The sequence below is a fragment of the Eleutherodactylus coqui genome, chromosome 6 (genome assembly GCF_035609145.1).
Source record: "Eleutherodactylus coqui strain aEleCoq1 chromosome 6, aEleCoq1.hap1, whole genome shotgun sequence".
In the NCBI taxonomy this organism is placed as follows: Eukaryota; Metazoa; Chordata; class Amphibia; order Anura; family Eleutherodactylidae; genus Eleutherodactylus; species Eleutherodactylus coqui.
The window spans coordinates 20,044,604-20,067,796 of NC_089842.1; the positions used below are offsets into that span (position 1 = coordinate 20,044,604).

General features: G+C 45.3%; 1 protein-coding gene across 1 annotated transcript in view; it reads left to right on the forward strand.

The window, feature by feature from the left end:
- Positions 1 to 23,193, forward strand: part of LOC136633501 (collagen alpha-5(IV) chain-like) — a 191,095-nt gene that overhangs the window by 15,347 nt on the left and 152,555 nt on the right. Inside the window, exons 5-11 of the mRNA XM_066609262.1 lie at positions 1,528 to 1,578; positions 1,790 to 1,822; positions 2,255 to 2,305; positions 2,569 to 2,610; positions 2,711 to 2,770; positions 10,221 to 10,262; positions 10,364 to 10,423. Of these exons, the coding sequence (XP_066465359.1) occupies positions 1,528 to 1,578; positions 1,790 to 1,822; positions 2,255 to 2,305; positions 2,569 to 2,610; positions 2,711 to 2,770; positions 10,221 to 10,262; positions 10,364 to 10,423 (339 nt within the window). The remainder of the gene's footprint in view (positions 1 to 1,527; positions 1,579 to 1,789; positions 1,823 to 2,254; positions 2,306 to 2,568; positions 2,611 to 2,710; positions 2,771 to 10,220; positions 10,263 to 10,363; positions 10,424 to 23,193) is intronic.

The following is a 23,193-nucleotide window of genomic DNA, read 5'->3' on the forward strand; positions in this document are numbered from 1 at the left end:
GTGATTAGGGCAAAAGCCATGCATGTAATTCTAGTATAACCGCTATCTAAGAGGGAAAGACAACATGCATATCATAAAAAATGCAAAAGGTTTTAATTACCTGTAAAGAGTATAAAGCTCCTCAGAGTTCCATCATAGTACAGGGAATAAACCCCCAAAGCATGTTTCAAACCAGCCTTCTTCAGAGGTGTGCTACCATGTGGATATATCACAGAGATGCAGGGTGGGTATGAACAATTGTGCTTTGAGAATCTAATTTCACGATATTTTCCAACCTTCTTGGACATTTCAGTCCTTAAGAACATCCAGCCATTGGATTATTCCTATCCTATTTCTGAATCCATTAAAATCTGCCTTTTGAAATCCAACCTTGAGGTCTGAGTCTTCTCAGGTCTTCCTCCCCTTGTTATCCAAAATTCAAGGATAGCATGATCACTGCCTCCTAAGGTCCCAGCCACCCATATTTCCTCAACCATTCCCTCCCTGTTGATAAGAATTAGGTCCAAGATAGCAGATCCCCTTGTTTTCTCTTCTACCTTTTGGAATATAAAGTTGTCAGCAAGAGCCGATAAGAATTTGTTAGACCCATTACTTTTACCTGAGGGAGATTCCTAACAAATGTCTGGATAGATAAAATCTCCCATAGTCACTATGTCATGTTTTTTTGAGATCTTGGTCACTTGATGAAGAAAAAGGTGATTCAAATCTTCTGCTTGTCCTGGTGGCCTACAGTAAATGCCTACAATGGTGTCCTTTCTGTTGTTCTCTCCTTGTATTCTTACCCAAACAGTTTCTACAGAATTACCATGCTCTGATGCTTAAATCTCTGTGGAGAGATATGCTTTCCTAACATACAACACGATAGCTCCTACTCTTTTCTTATGTCTGCTTCTACTAAATAAGTTGTATCCTTAAAGCCTTGTATTCCAATCTTGCGTATCATCACACTAAGTTTCCATGATGCCTATGACATCATGTTTCTCTTCGTGTGTTAGAAGCTCCAATCCTTCTTGTGTGTTTCCCATGCTCTGTGCATTTGTGTAAAAACATTTTAGTTTGTAATCGGTGTCTCTTGCTCCTCCACTTTTCTTCAGATTTTTTTTCTTTGTTGTTTCTTTCCACTTCTAATAATAAGGTTCTCAAATGTATTAATAAGCATTATATTTTTGCCTGGCTTTTCATTTGCCTTCCTATATTGTTTAAAGCTCTGCTGGTGAGTGTAGTAAGGCGACTGCCAAATATATGCTTACCTGATTATATGGTACATTAAAAGGTAGCATTAAAATAAACAACTTGCCCTGCAAAGAATAAGCCACATACAACTATGTCTGCAAAGAATAAGCCACATACAACTATGTTAGTGTGAAAATTAAAAAGTTATGCCTCTTGAGATGCAAGGATGAAAAAAAAACTAAATTGAAATCTTGATAAATAACTGGTAGTTAAAGAGTTAATTATTTTCATTTTTCTATTATTTTAATTAAATGTCAAAATTAGATTTTTTTTCTTTACTTTTGCTCAAAATAGGAGGAATTTTTGGACAAGTGGGAAAACCAAAATGCACCCTGAAGGATTGGAGTAAGTTATGTGTGATTGCTATTTTTTCATATATTAAAATAAAGCTAATGGAGTATGATCAAATTTCTACAATGTAAATATATGTTTACATGTGAAACATATAGCATGATCTACGTGTCTAATCGATTAATAAAAAAAGAGAACATAAATGAGGAAGCGCAAATTTTATTTGTTGGGGAAAATATTTATATTCATTTTCTTATCAATGCAGGTGAGTTTCCCGGAGTATGGGATGGACAACAAAGTGAGTGTTTCTATGTACAAGAAAAAATCTATTGCAAAACAAAATAAAATTGGGGTGAATATAATAGTGGAGTTTGTATTTTGTCATAGTAATTTGTGATTTATGATATAATAATAGTATTAATAATAATAAAATTCCATCTCAAAATGTTAAAAAGATTCAAATAAATTGAGTTTTTTGGTCCCTTCCTAGAATTATTTTATTATGTCACAAAGGTGTGTGGCTAAGAGGAGTTATAAAATGTCCTGCGCTTGTAATAGATATCTGTCACATTATTGGTGTATATGTATGCATTTTATGATGTGGCATAATCAATAGAGGCGTGACAGAACTGCCTAGCACACTCCACTAAGTATTTTATGTTACTGTAATAAATGTTGTGCAAATATCACCATTTTTACTAATACAGCATGTTCTTTTAAATTCAAACAGATGGACTGCCTGGAAACCCAAATATACCACCAGTGATAAAGAACGAGCTGGGTGAGTATTTTCATCAAAACCTGGACCCCACCAATTAGCAGAAATATTAGCCAGCCACCTACCTTGGATTTAAGAGGGTGTTTTTTGGAAAATTATTGCCTGGAGGATGTTTGGAAACATTCCTTTATTTTCATATTCAGAGAAAAACCTCGGAGTGTCTCTGACAATTTTAGGAATAAGAAGACAACTTTTAAATGTAAAAAATTGGATTATTTTGGATTATAAAGAAATGCCATTCAATTTTTTTTCTTTGTTTTACGTAGGTGGATTACCTGGAACACCAGGAGCGATTCAGGCAGGAATCAGTACGTATAATCAATTAGCAAACATTTTTAAATAAAAATTTCACTGAAAACATATAGAGTAAAGGAACTTTTTTCAATAGTCCCTTTTTAATTTATACAGATGAATTACCTGGAATACCAGGAGTACCAGGAACTGGCGGCATAATTTCCCCAGGAATTAGTGAGTATGCTATAAAGTTGGAGTTTAATAAAAATATGGCACAGAAGCAAAAAGAGTTTATATTGCTCATGATTATTTTTAATTGACTCATAATTATTTTTGTCTTGAGTGAGAATATTTGGTCACAGATCTGTCCATCTATACCAATATCTTGATCCAGATTTTTGCCCAGCTATACCAATTTGTTTTTGGCGCATTGGGAAAATGTTTTTACTCTCCCAAAGCTAGGCATAGACCTGGTTCTCTGGCGGTGATACACTGATGATGTTGTTTTTGTATGGGGTGGAGCTAAGCATTATAAATGGATTTCAATTTCTTTTTAGAAGGATTAAATATTAGTGATCACTATTAAAGATTGATGGCCATTGTTAGTTAAGTTAGGGATGAATATTTGAATTTAGAATTCAAAGCAGTGGGCTGTTGGTTGAAGTGTAACACATTTCATCATCCAATAGCAAGACAGGGATATAAATTATTTCATCCCTCCACCTGCTAAGTTTGTTCTAAAACCAGCCATTTGGTCACAGAACTGGTACCCAGATTTTTCCCCAGCTATACCAATGTGTTTTTGGCACATTGGGAGCATGTTTTTTTATTTTCCAATGCCCTTAATTGAGGGCAGACAGATCATTATTTTGTTCTGTCACCATACAAGCACTTGATGTGCATTGAGATTATCTTCTTAAGCAAATTCCAAGGTGGATCCCATGTGAGCTTCCAGGAGGTGTCTGATTAGTGTACTTACATGGTGGTTTCAAGTACATGGGATGACCTACCTGACAAGCAACATATAATGGACTGAACCTTAATATATCTGCTATGATTTTTTTAAAATTATTATTTATTCTCTACTGTCCACCGTATTTACTAAGTGACAGGTTATTTAAATGACTCCTAAAGACATGTCACAACATCAACATTGTGGGTCTTTTTCAGAGTATTGGAGGTCAAGAAGATTTTTTTTTTCTATTTTCGTCGTGTCTAGTGATGGAAGGGGAGTATCTGTCATGATAGCTGGTCCACACTGTGAGATACTGCACGGCCATGTAGCCTCACTTTCCAGCTATCTATTGACTATTGTGTTTCAAGTGCCTTAAATTTAAATAACACTAATAAAAGTTACATTTTATGTTCAAAAATATTTTACTACACAGCAGGTTATTTGAAGTAAACATGATCAACACAGGTTAATGGGCTCAACCTATACAGCATATTACATACATACCCCAAGCCCTACCTGGGTAAGAGATCTATAGATATCCCTGCTATAAGATTTAGGGTGGCTTCACACAAGCGTGTTTTTGTGCGTATATAGGTGCGCACCCCTGTACATGCAAAAACACGCGTTTATGAGGGTCTGTACATTGCCTTTAATGGAGCCACGGCTGTTTTGGGTGGCTCCATTGAAGGCAATGGTCTGCCGGCACCCCTGAATTGTTTTTCAGGGAAGGGCTTTACATATAAGCTCTTCCCTGAAGAAAAACAAGAATTTTAGTGTAAAAAAAAATAAAATAAAATAAAATACTTATCTGTCTGTCACTTTTGTGTCGCATGCGTCAGATGTTTCCTTCATCCCTGCGAGGTAAAAGAATTCCCTGCTGCACCTGCCACATCTATGACAGATGCAGCAAAGGAATTCTTCATCCCTGCAGGGAATAAAGAATTCCCTACCATAGCTGTCACAGATGACAGCTGCAGCAGGGGATCCAGCTCCCAGCATCCTGTAATTGTTTTTCAAGAAGGGCTTTAAATATAAGCCCTTCACTGAAAAACAAGGAAAAGTAGTGTTGAAATTTAAAAAAAAATCATACTCACCTTCCTTCAACTGCCGCATGCGACAGATGTTTCCTTAATCCCCGCAGGGATGAAGAATTCCTTTGCTGCATCTGTCACAGAAGTGGCAGGTGCAGCAGGGAATTCTTTTTCCTCGTGGGGATGAAGGAAACATCTGTTGCATGCTGCAGATGTGTTCTTTATCCCCGCGGGGACACGGCAGTGGCGGTCAGGTAAGTATTTTTTTTATTATTTTTACACTAAAATTTTTGTTTTTCAGGGAAGAGCTTATATGTAAAGCCCTTCCCTGAAAAACAATTCAGGGGTGCTGGCAGACCATTGTCTTCGATGGAGCCACCGGCAACAGCCGTGGCTCCATTGAAGACAATGCGTGCATTCCCTATGGTGCACGCATGTCCTATCTTTACAGGCACACACCTGTAGAACACGCAAATGTGAACACACTAAAGGGAATGCATTGGCTCTAATAGAAGAGTGTTTTTGTTCGCGCGTATGCACGCACAAAAACACGCTTGTAGGAAGCCATCCATACAAGAAATTGTTGTTGCTATTTTACTAAACAAATTCAACACATCCTGAAACAGAAGGTAAGAGATAGGGATAAAAGGGACAAAGGGACAAAAGGTTTCAATAATGACTTATGAAAAACCCTATGAACCCATCAATTTGAGATTTCTAGTAGACAAATATACCTTCTGTCCCATCCTGTAAGGTTCAGATACTGACAGACTCCTCCCACTATGCAACTGCATACGAGCCCCTGTTGCTTCCAAGTTATTCTGTACTTCTTTCCATACCCCCTGCAGTGCATCTGTGGCAACATCAGCTGCAGGACAGGCAGACGGAGTAGAAATAGCTGTAAGGAAGCGAGGATGCTGACCATATACGCAAAGGAATGGAGATACCCAATGGAAGAACAAGTACCGCTGTTTAGCGCAAACTTTGCCAACGGCAGGAATTCTGCCCAACGATGAGCCTTTTTGCTAGCAAACAACCGCAAATATTGCAGTATATCCTGGTTCTTCCACTCAGTCTGACCATTAGTCTGCGAGTGGAATGCTGACGAGAAGGAAAGTGACGTTCCCAGGTTTCTACAGAAGGCTCGCCAAAATTGCGCAACAAACTGAACACTGCGATCAGATACAATGTTCTTGGGACCTCCATGTAGACGAATGATTTCTTTTACAAAAATCTTGGAAAATTCTATCGCAGAAGGTAGCTTCTTTAACACCACGAAATGTGCCATCTGTGAGAAATGGTCTACAACAACTAGGATAGTGGTGAACTTCTGAGACTCAGGTAGATCGGTGATAAAATCTACCGATAAATACGACCACGGACGAAAAGGCACTGGTAACAGTCTCAGAGGCCCCTCCGGATGACGACGATAACTTTTACTGCGTGTACAGACAGAGCATCCCTTAACAAAGTCGTGGATCTCCCGAGACCTGCCTGGCCACCAGTAGTGTCTAGTACAAAGATCCAGAGTCCCCTGAACCCCCGGATGGCCTGCGAGAACAGATGAGTAAGACTCTTCAATGACTCTGAGACGCAAGGTCTCTGGCACAAACTATCTGCCCTCCGGCAACCCCGAGGGAGCATCCTGCTGACAATTTTGTAGATGAGGAACTAGATCAGATTCTGCAGCTGCCACCACCACCCCAGGTGCCAAGATATTCTCGGGAGCTACTGTCTCACTTTCCGGCGAACCGAAACTCCGTGAGAGGGTGTTTGCCTTTATGCTCTTGTCCCCTGGAATATATGTAACGACAAGGTTAAACCTGGCGAAAAACAACGCCCACCTGGCCTGACGAGCTGTGAGTCTCTTAGCATTGGTGAGATATACCAAGCTTTTATGATCAGTATACACAGTAATGGGATGCCTTAACCCCTCAAGATGGTGACACCACTCTTCTAGAGACCATATAATCTCCAACAACTCACGATTACCCACGTTGTAGCTATGTTCCGCCGAACTGAACCTCCGCGAGAAGAACGCATATGGACTATATCCAGGTCTCCTGCTGACTTCCTGAGACAATACAGCCCCCACCCCCACCTCAGAGGCATTGACCTTAATAAAGAACAGTCACCGCACATTAGGCTGTACTAGCAGCGGGGCAGCAGTAAATGCCATTTTGAGATGACTAAAAGCCTCTAGGGCCTCTGGCAAACATCTTACCAAGTGTCACCCTTCTTGGTAAGATCGGTCAGGGGTTGAGCAATAACAGAATAATTCTTAAGGAATCTACGGTAGAAATTTGTGAAACCTAAAAACCGCTGGAAAGCTTTCAGGTTATCTGGTCTGACCCACTGGGAGATTGCTGCCACTTTATCAGACTCCATTTGAATCTCTGTGGGTGAAATCACATAACCAAGGAAAGACACTTGTTTAGTACCAAAAATGCATTTCTCCAACTTGACAAAAAGTTGGTACTCACGCAAACGGGTCAGAACCAGCCTCAGGTGCCGCACATGTGAATCCCAGTCTGGGGAGTGCACCAGAAGGTCATCGAGATATATGACCAAAAATACCCCCAGGAAGTCATGGAAGACCGCGTTCATAAATCCCTGAAACACAGCGGGGGCATTACAAAATCTGAAGGGCATGACTAGGCATTCAAAATGTCCGAACGAGGTGTTGAACGTGGTCTTCCACTCATCTCCCTTTCGGATGCGAATTAAATTGTAAGCCCCCTTAAGTTCAATTTGGAAAACCAGTTGCCCCTACCACCTGATTCAATAAATCAGGAATCAGGGGCAAGGAGCACTGGTTCTTCACAGTAATTTTATTCAAAGCCCGATACTCCACACAAGGCCTCAGAGTCCCATCCTACTTTTCTACAAATAAGAGACCTGGATGGTCTGGGAACTGGATGGCCTGATATGTCATTTGGCCAGAGACTTCGAAATATAGAACTCAAGGGCTTCGTGCTCACGCCCAGACAAATTGAAAATAGCTCCCTTTGGGATGGAACTGTTGGGGATCAAATCAATACCACAGTCTCACTCCCTATGGGGAGGCAAAGTCTCAGCTGGTTTCTTGGAAAATACATCATAAAAATCAGACATATACTCAGGAATAAGTATGGTATCTGCTGAACACATGGATATAGTAGCTAAGTGACTATGACAGGACAACCCCCAATGTGTCAATTCCTGAGTGGACCAATCAAATCAGGGATTGTGCAGTGCCAACCAGGGCATACGAAGCACTACATCAACAGACATCCTTTCCATTACCAAGAACAACAGATTCTCAGAATGGAGAACACCCACAGTGAACTGTAAAATGGGAGTCCTCCATTGTACAACCCCAGCCGACACAGGGGTAGAATCAATACTAGTGAAGCGTATGGGAATCTTTAATGCCGAGAATTCAATCATCAGAGGTCTGACAAAACTTAAACTAATTAAATTTGTTGCAGCACCCGAATCAATAAAAGCTTGACCGAACCGAGTGAAATTGTGGAAGCCAATCTGACAAGGCACCAACAACTTAGGGAGTACCTGTGATCCTAGGCAATCCTCCCAAAGATCGCCTAGGATCTGAAGTTTTCCGCCGGTTCAGACTGATGTTGTAGACGCTACACGATGTCCGGCTCTCCCACAGTAGAGGTAGAGACGATGAGTCATCCGGAAGCATCGCTATTCCTCGGGACCTAGTTCATCCACTTCCATAGGCTCGGCACTAGAAGTTGGCATGGGAGAAGTGGGAGTGAGTCTGCCAGATTCCCTAGCCCTACAGGCCTGACGTTCCTCTTTTCTAGATCTCAGCCTCCTGTCAGCTTTGACCGCCAATTCCATCGCATCATTGAGTGTGTCACGGGAGTGGGTTGAGAAATGAGTAGATCCTTGACAGCATCAGAAAGACCCATTAAAACACATCTTTAAGGGCGCTATCATTCCAAGAGGTGTCACCTGCATACAGTCTAAATTTAGAGCAATAGTCCTCTACCTACTGCTGCCCCTGATGTAGAGACATGAGATGGGATACCGCCAACCTTGCATGGTCCAGCTCATCAAAAATACCTCCAAGTTCACGAAAAAACAAATCAACTGACTGCAGACAAGCCGAACTCTCGGGTAAGGAGTAGGCCCATGTCTGGGGGGGACCCCAAAGTAAGGAGATAATCAATCCAACTTTCTGGGATTCTGAGCCGGAGGAGCCGCCCCCCATCCGAAAATACAATCTACATGCCTGCTGAAAAACAAAACACTTGCTCCTCTCCCCTGAAAATACCTCAGGAAGCGGACACTTGGGCTCAGGAATTGAAGGGGTGGCAGAAACATGCACTAACTCCCACTGCTCCTGGGCCACCATATGACCGTAAAGGTCTTGGATTATGACCACCAAATCCTGCAACTGACCTGTGAGGGTACTCATGGCCTCCATTGGATCGCAATTTTAAGGGCCAGTTATTATTTTACGGTATACTACCCTTGATAATCCACCCCGGGTGCCCTAGATCTCACCCACAGCCCCTGTCCCTGCCTACTTGCCTCCACTTCTGGCTAACCCCAGTCAGGCAACTGGGTGGCAGTCCGTACTATCACTAGGGACCGAAAAAGGGATGCTGGCGTTCCTGGATGGAAAGGGTAGAATACTGACAGAAAAGGCAGATGTAAATAACTAACATGAACAATATTAAGCAGAACTGAGGCAGATGGAAATACCTGGAGGATAATAGCAAAGTATAGCAGACAAGATAACAGAAGTAGGAGACCAACAGAGGCAGACTAGCTAGCACACTGAGAGAAACCAATAACTGGCAGTGATTGCCAGTCTCTGCCCGACCTTTCAACAAAAGCCTCCGCCCAGGGGCGGAGAGAGGGAGACAGCCAACACCCAGCAGAATATAATAAAAGGGAGCTCGTGCACGGTAGCAGCACTCACAGGTGCACGCCCACCACCAGCACCATGCCGCCCACTCCGGCCAGGCACAAGCGCCCCCGGCAGCCGGACCACAAGCCGGGGGTATTCGATCCGACCGCGGGACCCAACACCCCACCACCCCGGGGGTACCAGCAACCGCCGCATGGTAACAGGAGTGTAACATGTTTTTTTTTGTAAAAGTAACACCTGAAGGATGTTCCAAATTAGTCCTTTACTCAAGTAAAGCATTAGATAAGGCCACATTTCTTTAGGAGGATAGTGCAGAAGTTGGTAATAGTAATAATGGGGAAGTAGCCAAGTTGGTTTTACTTTGTTATGTGAAAAATACATGGATTAGATAGATTATTGATAGATAGTCCTTAATTTCCCTGTTGTCACCCAAAAATATAAAAAAGTCAAAATTTTGATTACTGAAAAGTCTTTGCAGTTAAAAGAAACGTGGTTAAGCTGAGTTTTAAGACTCGGTTGTTTTTGTAAGATGTGGGTCATGTAGAGATCAAAGATATTCTGAGTGATTGCCTTACACAGTAGAACAAATCTTCCCATGTGCAGCAAGTATTCAACTTTACAAGAAAAATATGCATGGTCAATGTGAACATGTGAATTTAAAGTAATAATATTTTCATGTTCAGAGCAATGGCTACGAGCGTCTCTGACAATTTTCTGACAAGTAGAAGACTACTCCTAAATGTAAATAAAAGGATTCTTTTGAATTAAAAAAAAAGTGGTATTCTAACATTTTTTTTATGTTCATTGCAGGTGGAACACTTGGAACACCTGGAGCAATTGAAGGAGGAATCAGTATGTATAATCAGTTTTCAATCCTTTTTAAAGCAGCACTTCATTGAAAACATACTGAACAATGCAACTTTTTTTCAATATTCTTCTTTTAATTGATACAGGTGAAATACCTGGAATACCAGGAACACCAGGAACTGGCGGCATAATTTCCCCAGGAATTAGTGAGTATGCTATAAATTTGGAGTTTAATAAAGATATGGCACAGAAGCAAAAAGAGTTTAGATCACTCATGATTAGAGATGAGCGAACGTACTCGGCCACGCCCCTTTTTCGCCCGAGTACCGCGATTTTCGAGTACTTCCGTACTCAGGCGAAAAGATTCGGGGGGCGCCGTGGGTGAGTGGGGGGTTTCAGCGGGGAGGGGGGGGAGAGGGAGAGAGGGCTCCCCCCTGTTCCCCGCTGCTACCCCCCGCGCCACCACGCCTCCCCCCGCCCCCCGAATCTTTTCACCCGAGTACTGAAGTACTCGAAAACCGCGGTGCTCGATCGAGTAATTACTCGAAACGAGTACGTTCGCTCATCTCTACTCATGATTCATTTTTTATTGTCCCATAATTATAATTGATTTTGACTTCAGTGTTAATTTTTTGTCATAGATCTGGTACTGCCATGGGCTCCCATGTCTGTGGCCAGCTATGGCAATTTTTTTTGACGAATTGGGAGAGTGGTTTAATCTTCCAAAGCTGGAGGTAGACTTGGTACTCTGGCATTAATATATTGATGATGTACTTATTTTATGGGGTGGAGCTAATGGATCAAATAGATTTTTTTTTGAAGGATTAAATTTTAGTGATCGTAATTAGAGAGAAGCGAGCGCACTCGTCCGAGCTTGATGCTCGTTCGAGTATTAGAGTATTCGAGATGCTCGTTACTCGAATCGAACACCACGCGGTACTCGAGTTGATTACATTTCCTTCACCGCATGTTTAGCGACATTTTCTAGCCAATAGACATGCGGGGAAGGCATTACCACTTCCTGCTGTGATATGCCAGCCCTCTCCCTCCCCACAGTAGTGAGTGGCTGGGCCGATCAGGGGACCGCCGAGTACTTAAACTGGTCCTGCCCGTGGCTCGCTTCAGACGCATGCTGGCAGAGGTTAGGGAAAGTGCTGCTGCTGATATAGGGAAAGTGTTAGAGTAAGATCCTGTCATCAAGAACCCCAACGGTCCTTCTTAGGGCTATTCCTCATAGTGTGCATTACTGTTGTGGCTGGCTGAGAGCAGTAGTGCACCAATTTTTGTATTACGCATCTAGGCTGGTTCCCAGCCTTTCAGTAATAGCGTTCTCAGCCTGCAGTGCCATACAAGCAGCTCTCACTGTGAAACTGCACTCTAACATTTCCTAGCCTATTGCAAAGTAGTTCAGTTATACCGTTCTGTGTGTGCAGTGCATAACGCAGAGTTTAAGGACAGAGCTGCTTCTATAGGGAAAGTTTTACAGTCCTGATCCTCCGTACAAGAGCCCCAACGCTCCTTCTTAGGGCTACATCTTACCGTGTGCATTACAGTTGTGGTTGGCTGGGAGCAGTAGTGCACCAATTTTTGTACTATGCTTCTAGGCCGGTTACCAGCCTTTCATTAATAGCATTCTCAGCCTGCAGTGCATTAAACTGAGGTAATTTAACACCAAACTATTTCAGCTCTGCCACTGTGCAGAGCGTCTCACAATACCCTTTCCTTGGGGGATTGAGATAGCCACAGTTACCAGCACTATCCACTAGCTTTACAGTCTTCTCCCACTCCATACAGCCTCTCTTAACTTCAAGTCTCTGTGAGCAGTAAATTGCCCCTAGGTATCAGCGCAAGACAGCGGGTTAATTTTTTCAAGTCACAGCATATAGCCTCTGCTATCTACAAGTCTCAGTGTGCGGTGAATTAGCCACAGTTGTCAGCGCTGTACAGTGGGGTAATTTATTTGGGCCCTGCTCAATTATTAATCCACCATGATGAGAAGTAGGGGTAAGGTTCGAGGACGCGGGCGTCCAAGTGAGGGTGTTGGCACAGGCCGAGTTCCTGGGCGTGAAGAATCACAGCCAGCTGCTGAGGGATTAGGAGAGAGGCAAGTTTCTGGGCTCCCTAGCTTCATATCACAATTTGTGGGTCCAGTGGTAGACCTTTATTAGAAACTGAGCAGTGTGAGCCGGTCCTGTCGTGGATGGCAGAAAATACGTCCAGCAATGTATCAACCACCCAGTCTTCTACGAAGTCCACTACTCCCGGCCTAGGGACTTCAAATCTGAATCCTCTGGCTGCTCCTCCTTCCTCCCAGCCTCCTGACTCCATAAAAATGACATATTCTGAGCAGGCAGACTCCAAGGAACTGTTCTCGGGTCCCTGCCCTGAGTGAAAAAAAATGGTTCCTCTCTCACATGAGAAGTTTGTCGTGACCGATGCCCAACCTTTGGAAAGTTCCCAGAGTCTGGGTGATGAGGCTGGGGACTTCCAGGAACTGTCTCAAGTGCTTTATGTGGAAGAGGATGATGAGACACAGTTGTCTATCAGTGATGTAGTAGTAGGGGCAGTACGTCAGAGGATTCGGAGAAAGACCTGCTGGATGATGAGGTGATTGACCCCACCTGGTTTGCTAAGCCTACTGAGGACAGAGCTTCAGAGGGGGAGGCAAGTACAGCAGCCAGACCGTTTGGTAGAGGCAGGGCCAGAGCAAAGAATCCCCCAACTGTTTCCCAAAGCACCCCCTTGTGGCAAGCCTCCGTGCAGAGGGCTAGGTGTTCAAAGATGTGGATATTTTTTGAGTGCGGACGACTGACGAAAAGTGGTGTGCAACCTGTGTCACACCAAGATCAGCCGGTGAGCCACCACTACCAGCCTCAGCACCACCAGCATGCGCTGGCATATATATGGCCAAGCACCCCACAAGGTGGGACGAAGGCCATTCACCGCCTCCGGTCACATCACTGCCTCTTCCCCTGTGCCCCAACCTGCCACACAGATCCAATCCCCCTCCCAGGACGTAGGCACGAGCGCCTCCTGGCCTGCACCCACACCCTCACCTCCACCGTCCTTCACTCCATCCAGCAATGTCTCTCAGCACAGCGTTCAGCTGTCGTTAACACAAGCATTGGAGCGAAAGCACAAATACACCGCCACCCACAAGCTTTAAACGTGCACATTGCCAAATTAATCAGCCTGGAGATGCTGCCGTACAGGCTTGTGGCAATGCAGGCTTTCAAAAACATGATGGTCGCGGCGGTCCCGCACTACTCGGTCCCCAGTCGCCACTATTTTTCCTGGTGTGCCATCCCCGCCCTCTACCAGCACATCTTTCGCAACATAAATCGTGCCCTCACCAACACGGTTACTGGAAAGGTCCACTTAACCACAGACACGTGGACAAGTACTGGCGCGCAGGGCCACTATATCTCCCTGACGGCACATTGGGTGAACCTGGTGGAGGCTGGGACTGAGTCAGAGCCTGGGACCGCTCACGTCCTAACCACACTCAGAATAGCAGTTCCTACCTCGGTGCTGGTATCTGCGGCATTTTATGCCACCTCCTCCAAAACCTCCCCCTCCTCCGCCACGTCTACCTCTCAATTAAGAAGTGTGAGCACATCACCAACAGTCGGGAATGCGCGGCACGGCAGCACAGCAGTGGGCAAGCGTCAGCAAGCCGTGCTGAAACTAATCAGTTTAGGTGACAAGAGGCATACGGCCACCGAGCTGTTGCAGGGTCTGACAGACTAGACCGACCTCTGGCTTTCACCGCTGAGCCTCCAACCGGGCATGGTCATGTGTGACAATGGCCGTAACCTGGTGGCGGCTCTGCAGCTCGGCAGCCTCCCACACGTGCCATGCCTGGCCCACGTCTTCAATCTGGTGGTTCAGCGGTTTCTGAAAAACTACCCCCATTTGTCTAACCTGCTCGGCAAGGTGCACCGCATCTGCGCATATTTCCGCAAGTCCACCATGGACACTGCCACCCTGAGGACCCTGCAACGTCGGTTTCAGCTGCCAGAACACCGACTGCTGTGCGACGTGCCCACACGCTGAATTCTACTCTGCACATGTTGGCCAGGCTGTACGAGCAGCGTAGAGCAATAGTGAAATACCAACTCCAACATGGGTGACGGAGTGGTAGTCAGCCTCTGCAATTCTTTACTGAGGAGTGGGCATAGAAGGCAGATTTCTACCAGGTCCTCAGAAACTTTGAGGAGTCTACCCAGATGGTGAGCGGCGATGCGGCCATCATTAGCGTTACCATCCCGCTGCTTTGCCTGCTGAGAAGTTCGCTGCTAAGCATAAAGGCCGACGCTTTGCGGTTGGAAAAGGAGATGAGGGATGACAGTATGTCACTTGATAGCCAGACCACCCTCATGTCTATATCTCAGGGCGTTTTGGAGGATGAGGAGGAGGGGTAGGGGGAGGAGGAGGAGGAAGAGACAGCTGGCCACACTGCAGAGGGTACCCATGCTGCTTGCATCTCATCTGTTCAGCATGTATGGGCTGAAGAGGAGGAGCCTGAAAGTCATCTTTCTAGTGAGGACAGCGATGTGTTGCGTACTGGGACCCTGGCATACATGGCTGACTACATGTTAGGCTGCCTTTCTCGTGAACCTCGCGTTAGATGCATTCTGGCCAACATGGATTACTGGGTGTACACCCTTCTCGACCCACGGTATAAGGAGAACCTTTCCTTAAAGGGGTACGAGAGTGATGCAATACCACAAGGCCCTGGTGGAAAAAGTGATGCTAAAGTTTCCATCTGACAGCGCTAGTAGCAGAAGACGCAGTTCCGAGGGCCAAGTAGGAGGGGATCAGGCAGCATGTCCAGGACAGGCAGGGGAACACTCTCCAAGGCCTTTTCTAGCTTTATGGCTCCCCAGCAAGGCTGTGTCACCACTCCCCAGTCAAGGCTGAGTCGGAGGGAGCACTGTAAAAAGATGGTGAGGGAGTACATAGTCGATCGTACCACCGTCCTCCGTGATGCCTCTGCTCCATAAAACTATTGCGTTTCAAAGCTGGACACATGGCACAAACTATCTCTGTACGCCCTGGAGGTGCTGGCCTGCCCTCCCGCTAGCGTCTTGTCAGAGAGGGTGTTTAGTGCAGCTGGGGGAATCATCACGGATAAGTGTACCCACCTGTCAACTGCCAGTGCCGACATGCTTACACTCATAAAGATGAACAAAGCCTGGATTTCCCCAGACTTCTCTTCTCCACCGGCGGGAAGAAACCTATTGATTCTTTTTGCTGCAACAGGAGAAAAATGCATCCTCTATCACCACCAAAAAAGGGGGAATTAGCTACGTCAATCACTCTCGGATATTATTACTCCTCCTCTTCCTCCTCCTAAAACAGCATGTCATCACACTGAACTGCCATTTTTTTCCTGCGGGCCAAAAGGCTCTGTTTAAAAGTTTTTTTTTACAATTTTTAAAGGTTTTAACCAAATTTTTTGGAGGGCTCCCTCCAGGCTCTGTTACAAATTAAGCAACAGCGAGCTGTATCTTTAAAAAAAAGTTAATGGGTTTCACCTGCCATCATGGTTGAGCAACTTTTCAGGGGTGCACTTGTACTTTTGGCACACCAATTTTTCTGGCCCTCGCCTAAACTGTTATCTAACTAATTTTTCCGGCCTTCGCCTACACTCATGGTATACCAATATTTCAGGGGTTCGCCTATACTCTTGCTACAGAAATGTTACTGGGGTGCCCCTATACTCTTGCTACAGAAATGTAACTGGGGTCCGCCTATACCCTTGCTAAATCAATTTTACTGGGGTATAACTATACTCTTGCTACATCAATGTTACAGGGGTTCGCCTATACTCTTGCTACATAAATGTTACAGGGGTTTGCCTATATTCTTGCTACATAAATTTGATTGGGGTCCGCCTATACTCTTGCTACAGAAATGTTACTGGGGTCCGCCTATACACTTGGTACTGAAAGGTTTGAGGGGTTTACCTATACTCTTGCTACATAAATGTTATTGGTGTCCGCCTATACTCTTGCTACATAAATGTTACAGGGGTCCGCCTATACTCTTGCTACAGACATGTTACAGGGGTCCGCCTATACTCTTGCTACATAAATGTTATTGGGGTTCGCCTATACTCTTGCTACAGAAATGTTACTGGGGTCCTCCTATACTCTTGTTACAGAAATGTTACTGGGGTCCACCTATTCTATTGCTAAATCAATGTTACTGGTGTTCGCCTATACTCTTGCTACATCAATGTTACTGGGGTCTGCCTATACTCTTGCTACAGAAATGTTACTGGGGTCCGCCTATACTCTTGCTACAGAAATTGTACAGGGGTCCGCCTATACTCTTGCTACATAAATGTTACTGGGGTCCACCTATACTTTTGCTACATCAATGTTACAGGGGTCCGCCTATACTCTTGCTACAGAAATGTTACTGGGGTCCGCCTATACTCTTGCTACATCATATTACTGAGGTACGCCTATACTCTTGCTACATCAATGTTACTGGGGTCCACCTATACTCTTGCTACAGAAACGTTACAGGGGTCCGCCTATACTCTTGCTACATAAATGTTACTGGGGTCCACCTATACTCTTGCTACATCAATGTCACTGGGGTCCGCCTATACTCTTGCTACAGAAATGTTACTGGGGTCTGCCTATATTCTTGCTAAGTAAATGTTATTGGGGTCCGCCTATACTCCTGCTACAGAAATATTACTGGGGTCCGCATATATACTTGGTACTGAAAGGGTTGAGGGGTTCGCCTATACTGTTGCTACAGAAATGTTACAGGGGTCCACCTATACTCTTGCTGCAGAAATGTTACAGGGGTCCGCCTATACTCTTGCTACATAAATGTTACTGGGGTCCACCTTTACTCTTTCTACATAAATGTTACTGGGGTCCGCCTATACTCTTGCTACAGAAATATTACAGGGGTCCACCTATACTCTTGCTACATCAATGTTACTTGGGTACGCCTATACTCTTGCTACATCAATGTTATTGGGGTATGCCTATACTCTTGCTACAGAAATGTTACTAGGGTCCGCCTATACACTTGGTACTGAAAGGTTTGAGGGGTTTGCCTATACTCTTGCTACAGAAATGCTACTGGGGTCGCCTATACTGCGGTTACACAAAGGTTTCCCATTGTAGTGTTCAGCTGCCTGACACATACATAGAATTAAGTGTGTGGGGACACATGGATTTCCCATAGCTATTTAACTCACGGCACCTTGGGTCACACAGGGTGGAGGCTGGGACTGAGCCTGACCCAGGGCCTGCTCACATACATTCCACACAAAGTATTGCGGGTCCTACCTTGGTCATGGTTTCTCGGCCTTATTATGCCACCTCCTCCTGCTTGGGGTCTGGGGATCAGCGGTGGGCAACATGTATTTTCTCTCGTGTTACCACAGTTATCTGAGACAGTGGTTTGGGCCAAACAAAAGGAGCGTTACTGTATTAATGAGACAGCTGCACTAATATCTAAGTCTGCTTGAGGCCACGATTACTGAGGGTGTGGGCAGAGACCAAGGTCCTGGGGGGAAGAATTAACTGTGCCTGGTATGGCACCTAAGTCCCCCTTATGCCCACGTTTGCGGCTCCTGACAATTTTGTGACGGAGGTGGCAGTGGATTGGAATGATGATCGTACGTCAATTTATCATCAATTCTCAACAGCATTGTGGGCTATCGCCCACACTTTCAAAGAGGGTTGCTGTCTGGCCCTGCCAACACTCCGCAGTGTGTGCCTCCGGTCCCTCCTCATCCAGTACGCACTTATAAATAGACATGAGGGTGGTGTGGCTAACAAGCTAGCATGTGGCATGAGGACAGCTAAACTCTGCGCAGGGAAAATTTTGTGTGCGCTGTAGACGCAGGGTCGTGCGGAAGGTTGGACAGCATGTAACCCAGGAAAAGAGACAGCGGTATTATCCGCAGGCAGTGATTGTTCTTGGTTGCAGGTTGTGTGGTGCTTAGCTAAGATGTGCCAGTGCATGTGCCTTGCTAATGAGGGTTTGTCCCAAGTAAATTGTTAGGGGGGTGACCGCCAGGCTCTTCCCCCATTTTGGCTTAATAGTGGGACCTGGGAGCCTCAGATGCAGCCATGCATGCTGCCCCTGGCCTTCCCTATCCGTTTATGTGGTGTTTCCATTACTTTCTGATGTTTTCTGGTGTTTTAAAAGTCATCATTTATACAAAAATGCTCGAGTCCCCCATTGACTTTAATGGGGTTCGTTACTCGAAATGAGCTCTCGAGCATTACAAAAAGTTTGACTCGAGTACCGAGCACGCGAGTGCTCACTCATCTCTAATCGTAATTAAAGATTTGTTGCCCATATCAGTTAAGATATGATTAAATTTTTAAATCTAGAGATCAAAGAAATCGGCTATGAATTGGAGTTTAACAGATTTCGTAATCCAATAACTAGACAGGGATATATATTTTTCCATACCTACCACCTGCTGAGTTTGTTCCTAAGCCTGACACTCAGACTATGTAAAAGTTTGAAATATGTTTAAACTAAGAACGAGGCACTTGACACCAAAGTTGTGGATTTAACAAGGTATTTTTTGAAAAGTAGTACCTGGAGGATGTTTTGAACCTGTCCTTTGCTAAAGATTAAATATTAGATAAAGCCAGATTTCTTAGATAGGATAGAGTAAGAGATAGTAATAGTAATAATGGGAAGGTAGCCAAGTTGGTTTTACATTATAGTGTGAAACATACACAGATTAAACGGATTGCCGATAGATATTGGCATTTAGTGTGCGAGGATAAAACATTTGGAGTCCTTTATTACCCCATTATGGCACAAACATTTTAACGAAAGCTCCAAATTAAATTTTTTTTTAGCAAAGTCTCTGCAGTTAAAAGAAATGGAGTCAAAATCAGTTTTAAAACTTGGTTGTCTTTTTAAAGTTTTTTTTAGATGTGGGTCATGTAGAGATCAAAGATATTCTGAGTGATTGCCTTACACAGTAGAACAAATCTTCCCATGTACAGCAAGTATTCAACTTTTGAGAAAATATGCATGGTCAATGTGAACATTTGAATTTAAAGTAGAAGACTACTCCTAAATAGAGATGAGCGAGTATACTCGCTAAGGCAAACTACTTGCGCGAGTAGTGCCTTATTCGAGTACCGGCCCACTCATCTCTAAAGATTCGGCTGCCGGCGCGGGTGAGCCGTGAGTTGTGGAAGTGATCAGGGAGGAGCAGGGAGGAAAGAGTCAGAGAGAGATCTCCCCTCCATTCCACCCCGCTTTCCCCCGCCGCTCCCCACCCCCCTGCCGGCAGCCAAATCTTTAGACACAAGCGGGCAGGTACTCAAATAAGGCACTACTCGCTCAAGCAGTTTGCCTTAGCGAGTATGCTCGCTCATCTCTACTCCAAAACGTAAAAAAATGGATTCTTTTGAATTAAAAATAAATGCTATTCTAACATTTTTTAATGTTAATTGCAGGTGGAATACCTGGAATAAATGGAGCAATTAAAGGAGGAATCAGTATGTATAATCGATTTTCAATCCTTTTTAAAGCAGCATTTTATTCAAAACATACTGAGCAATGCAACCTTTTTCAATATTCCATTTTTAATTGATACAGGTGAAATACCTGGAATACCAGGAACACCAGGAACCGGCGGCATAATTTACCCAGGAATTAGTGAGTATGCTATAAATTTGGAGTTTAATAAAGATATGGCACAGAAGCCAAAAGAGTTTAGATTACTCATAGAGATGAGCGAGCACCGAAATGCTCGGGTGCTCGTTGCTCGAGTCGAACTTTCCGCGATGCTCGAGGGTTCCTTTCGAGTAACGAACCCCATTAAAGTCAATGGGCGACTCGAGCATTTTTGTATATCAGCCATGCTCCGCTAAGGTTTTCATTGGTGAAAATCTGGAAAACCCAAGAAAGTGATGAAAACGACACAGAAACGGATAGGGCAGGCGAGGGGCAACAGGCTGAGTTGCATTTCAGGTTCCCAGGTCCCACTATTAAGCCACACTAGCAGCAAGAGTGGGCCCCCCCTAACAATTTTTACTTCGGGCAAGCCCTTATTAGTAAGCCACACCTTAGCTAAGCACCACACTACCTCCAACTAAGCACAAGCACTGCCTGCGGGACACACCCCTGCCGCTTCTCCTGGGTTACATGCTGCCCAACCCCCCTCGCATGACCCAGTGTCCACAGTGCACACCAAAGTGCCCCTGTGCAGCCTTCAGCTGCCCTCATGCCACACGCTGGCCTCATAGCCACACCACCCTCATGTCTATTTATAAGTGTGTCTGCCATGAGGAGGAACCGGAGGCACACACTGCAAAGGGTTGGCAGGGCCAGGCAGCGACCCTCTTTAAAAGGGGCAGGGCGATAGCCCACAATGCTGTACAGAAGCAATGAGAAATCCAATCCTGTGCCACCTCCGTCAGGAGCTGCAAATGTGGGCATAGCGATGGGGAATCCATGTTCACACAGTATTCATTCTGTCAAGGTGTCGCATAGCTCAATCCACACTGCAAGGGGAAAGCCATCAGCTCTCTGGCCCCTACCCAAGTCAGTCAGTGCCTTTGTGCCAGACAGGTCAAACACCGCAATGGGAACTAAGTTTGCACCAAAAGCATAGGTGGGTCCTAGGAAGCCCAAGACATGAACAAAAAATTGATCTGAGCGGCAAAACATGGCTAGGCAGGAAGCGAACTTTCACTGCACCCAGGGCATAGGCCTCTGCACAAACCCTCAGCAATCACGGGCCTACAGCGGACTCCTATGCTAGCGTAGCTGTGCACGTCTCATTAGCGCTGTATTGCTCCTGTAGTTTGTCCCAATGCAGTGCACCGGATGGAGGAGCTAACGTCATATTAAATACAGGTGGGCTTCGGCCCACACTGCATGCCCCAGTCAGACTGGGGCTTTTTATAAGTAGACACAGGCAGGTACAACTCCCTAATGTGAAGTCTGTGTGGACCGAAAGCATGGGTGGCTCCCTGTTACCCACTGGCGGTACATAAACAAATCCCATTGCAGTGCCCTGGACAGCAGAGCTAACGTCAGATTAAATACAGGTGGGCTCTGGCCCACACTGCATGCCCCAGTCAGACTGGGGTTCTTTATAAGTAAACACAGGCATGTACAACTCCGTGTGGACCGACAGCATGGCTGGGTCCCAGGAAGCCACCGGCGGTACATAAATAAATCCCATTGCATTGCCCAGCACAGCTGAGGTAACGTGAGATTAAATGCAGGTTTGCTTCAGCCCACACTGCATACCCCAGTCAGACTGGGGTTTTTTATAAGTAGACACAGGCAGGTACAACTCCCTAATGTGAAGTCCGTGTGGACCCAAAGCATGGGTGGCTCCCTGTTACCCACTGGCGGTACATAAACAAATCCCATTGCAGTGCCCTGGACAGCAGAGCTAACGTCAGATTAAATACAGGTGGGCTCTGGCCCACACTGCATGCCCCAGTCAGACTGGGGTTCTTTATAAGTAAACACAGGCATGTACAACTCCGTGTGGACCGACAGCATGGCTGGGTCCCAGGAAGCCACCGGCGGTACATAAATAAATCCCATTGCATTGCCCAGCACAGCTGAGGTAACATCAGATTAAATGCAGGTTGGCTTCAGCCCACACTGCATACCCCAGTCAGACTGGGGTTTTTAATACATAGACACAGGCAGGTACAAATCCCTAATGTGAAGTCTCTGTGGACCCACAGCATGGGTGGCTCCCTGGAACCCACCGGCGGTACATAAATGTATCCTATTGCAGTGCCCTGCACAGCAGAGCTAACGTCCGATACAATACAGGTAAAATAAATAAATAAATAAATCATGGTATTTGTATAGCGCCAACTTATTCCGCAGCGCTTTCAGGTAATTATTACTTATTACCCCCCTCCAAGTAGGGTTCTCATTTTACCAACCTCGGAAGGATGGAAGGCTGAGTCAACCTTGAGCCGGCTACCTGAATCATGTGGGGATTGCACTTGCAACCTCCAGATTGTAGGCGAGAGCTTACACTCTGCGCCACACGAGGCTCCTGATACAGGTGGGCTTCGGCCCACACTGCATGCCCCAGTCAGACTGGTAATATGTACCTTAACAGTAACCGCGTTGGTGGGAAACTGGTCGCGACTGCGGACCTAGTAGGGCAGTTTTATTTAGTTGGTTTTCGGAATGTGGCCAGGATTAAGTGGGCCGTGGCGGGGAGGTGGTGGGGGGCCTCTCTTATTGTGTCGTTAAAGGTGAAATTCTTGGACTGCCACCAGACGGACCAATGCAAAGGCATTTGCCAAGAATGTTTTCATTGTTGGAGGAGGAGTACCGGGATGTTTTTGAGGCAGTACGTGTCCTCTCCACGTGTCCGTGGTTATATGCACCTTAACAGTAACCGCGTTGGTGGGAAATGGCCTCGCTGCCATCATGTCTTTGGGAAGCCTCTATTTCCACACCCCAGTGACATAGCATTAGCAGCGGTATAGGCAGAGCCCAGAATTAGTAACATTTCAATGGTAGCATTAGGGACAGGCCCCAGTAACATTTCAGTAGCAACAGTATAGTCAGACCCCAGTAACATTTCAGTTCCAGAAGTGCAGACAGACCCCAGTCACATTTCACTGGCAGCAGTGCAGACAGACCCCAGTAACATTTCATTGGCAGCAGTGCAGACAGACCCAAGTAACATTTCATTGGCAGCAGTGCAGACATACCCCAGTAACATTTCATTGGCAGCAGTGCAGACAGACCCCAGTAACATTTCATTGGCAGCAGTGCAGACAGACCCCAGTGACATTTCATTGGCAGCAGTGCAGAGAGACCCAGTAACATTTCAGTTCCAGAAGTGCAGACAGGCCCCAGTCACATTTCATTGGCAGCAGTGCAGACAGACCCCAGTAACATTTCATTGGCAGCAGTGCAGACATACCCCAGTAACATTTCATTGGCAGCAGTGCAGACAGACCCCAGT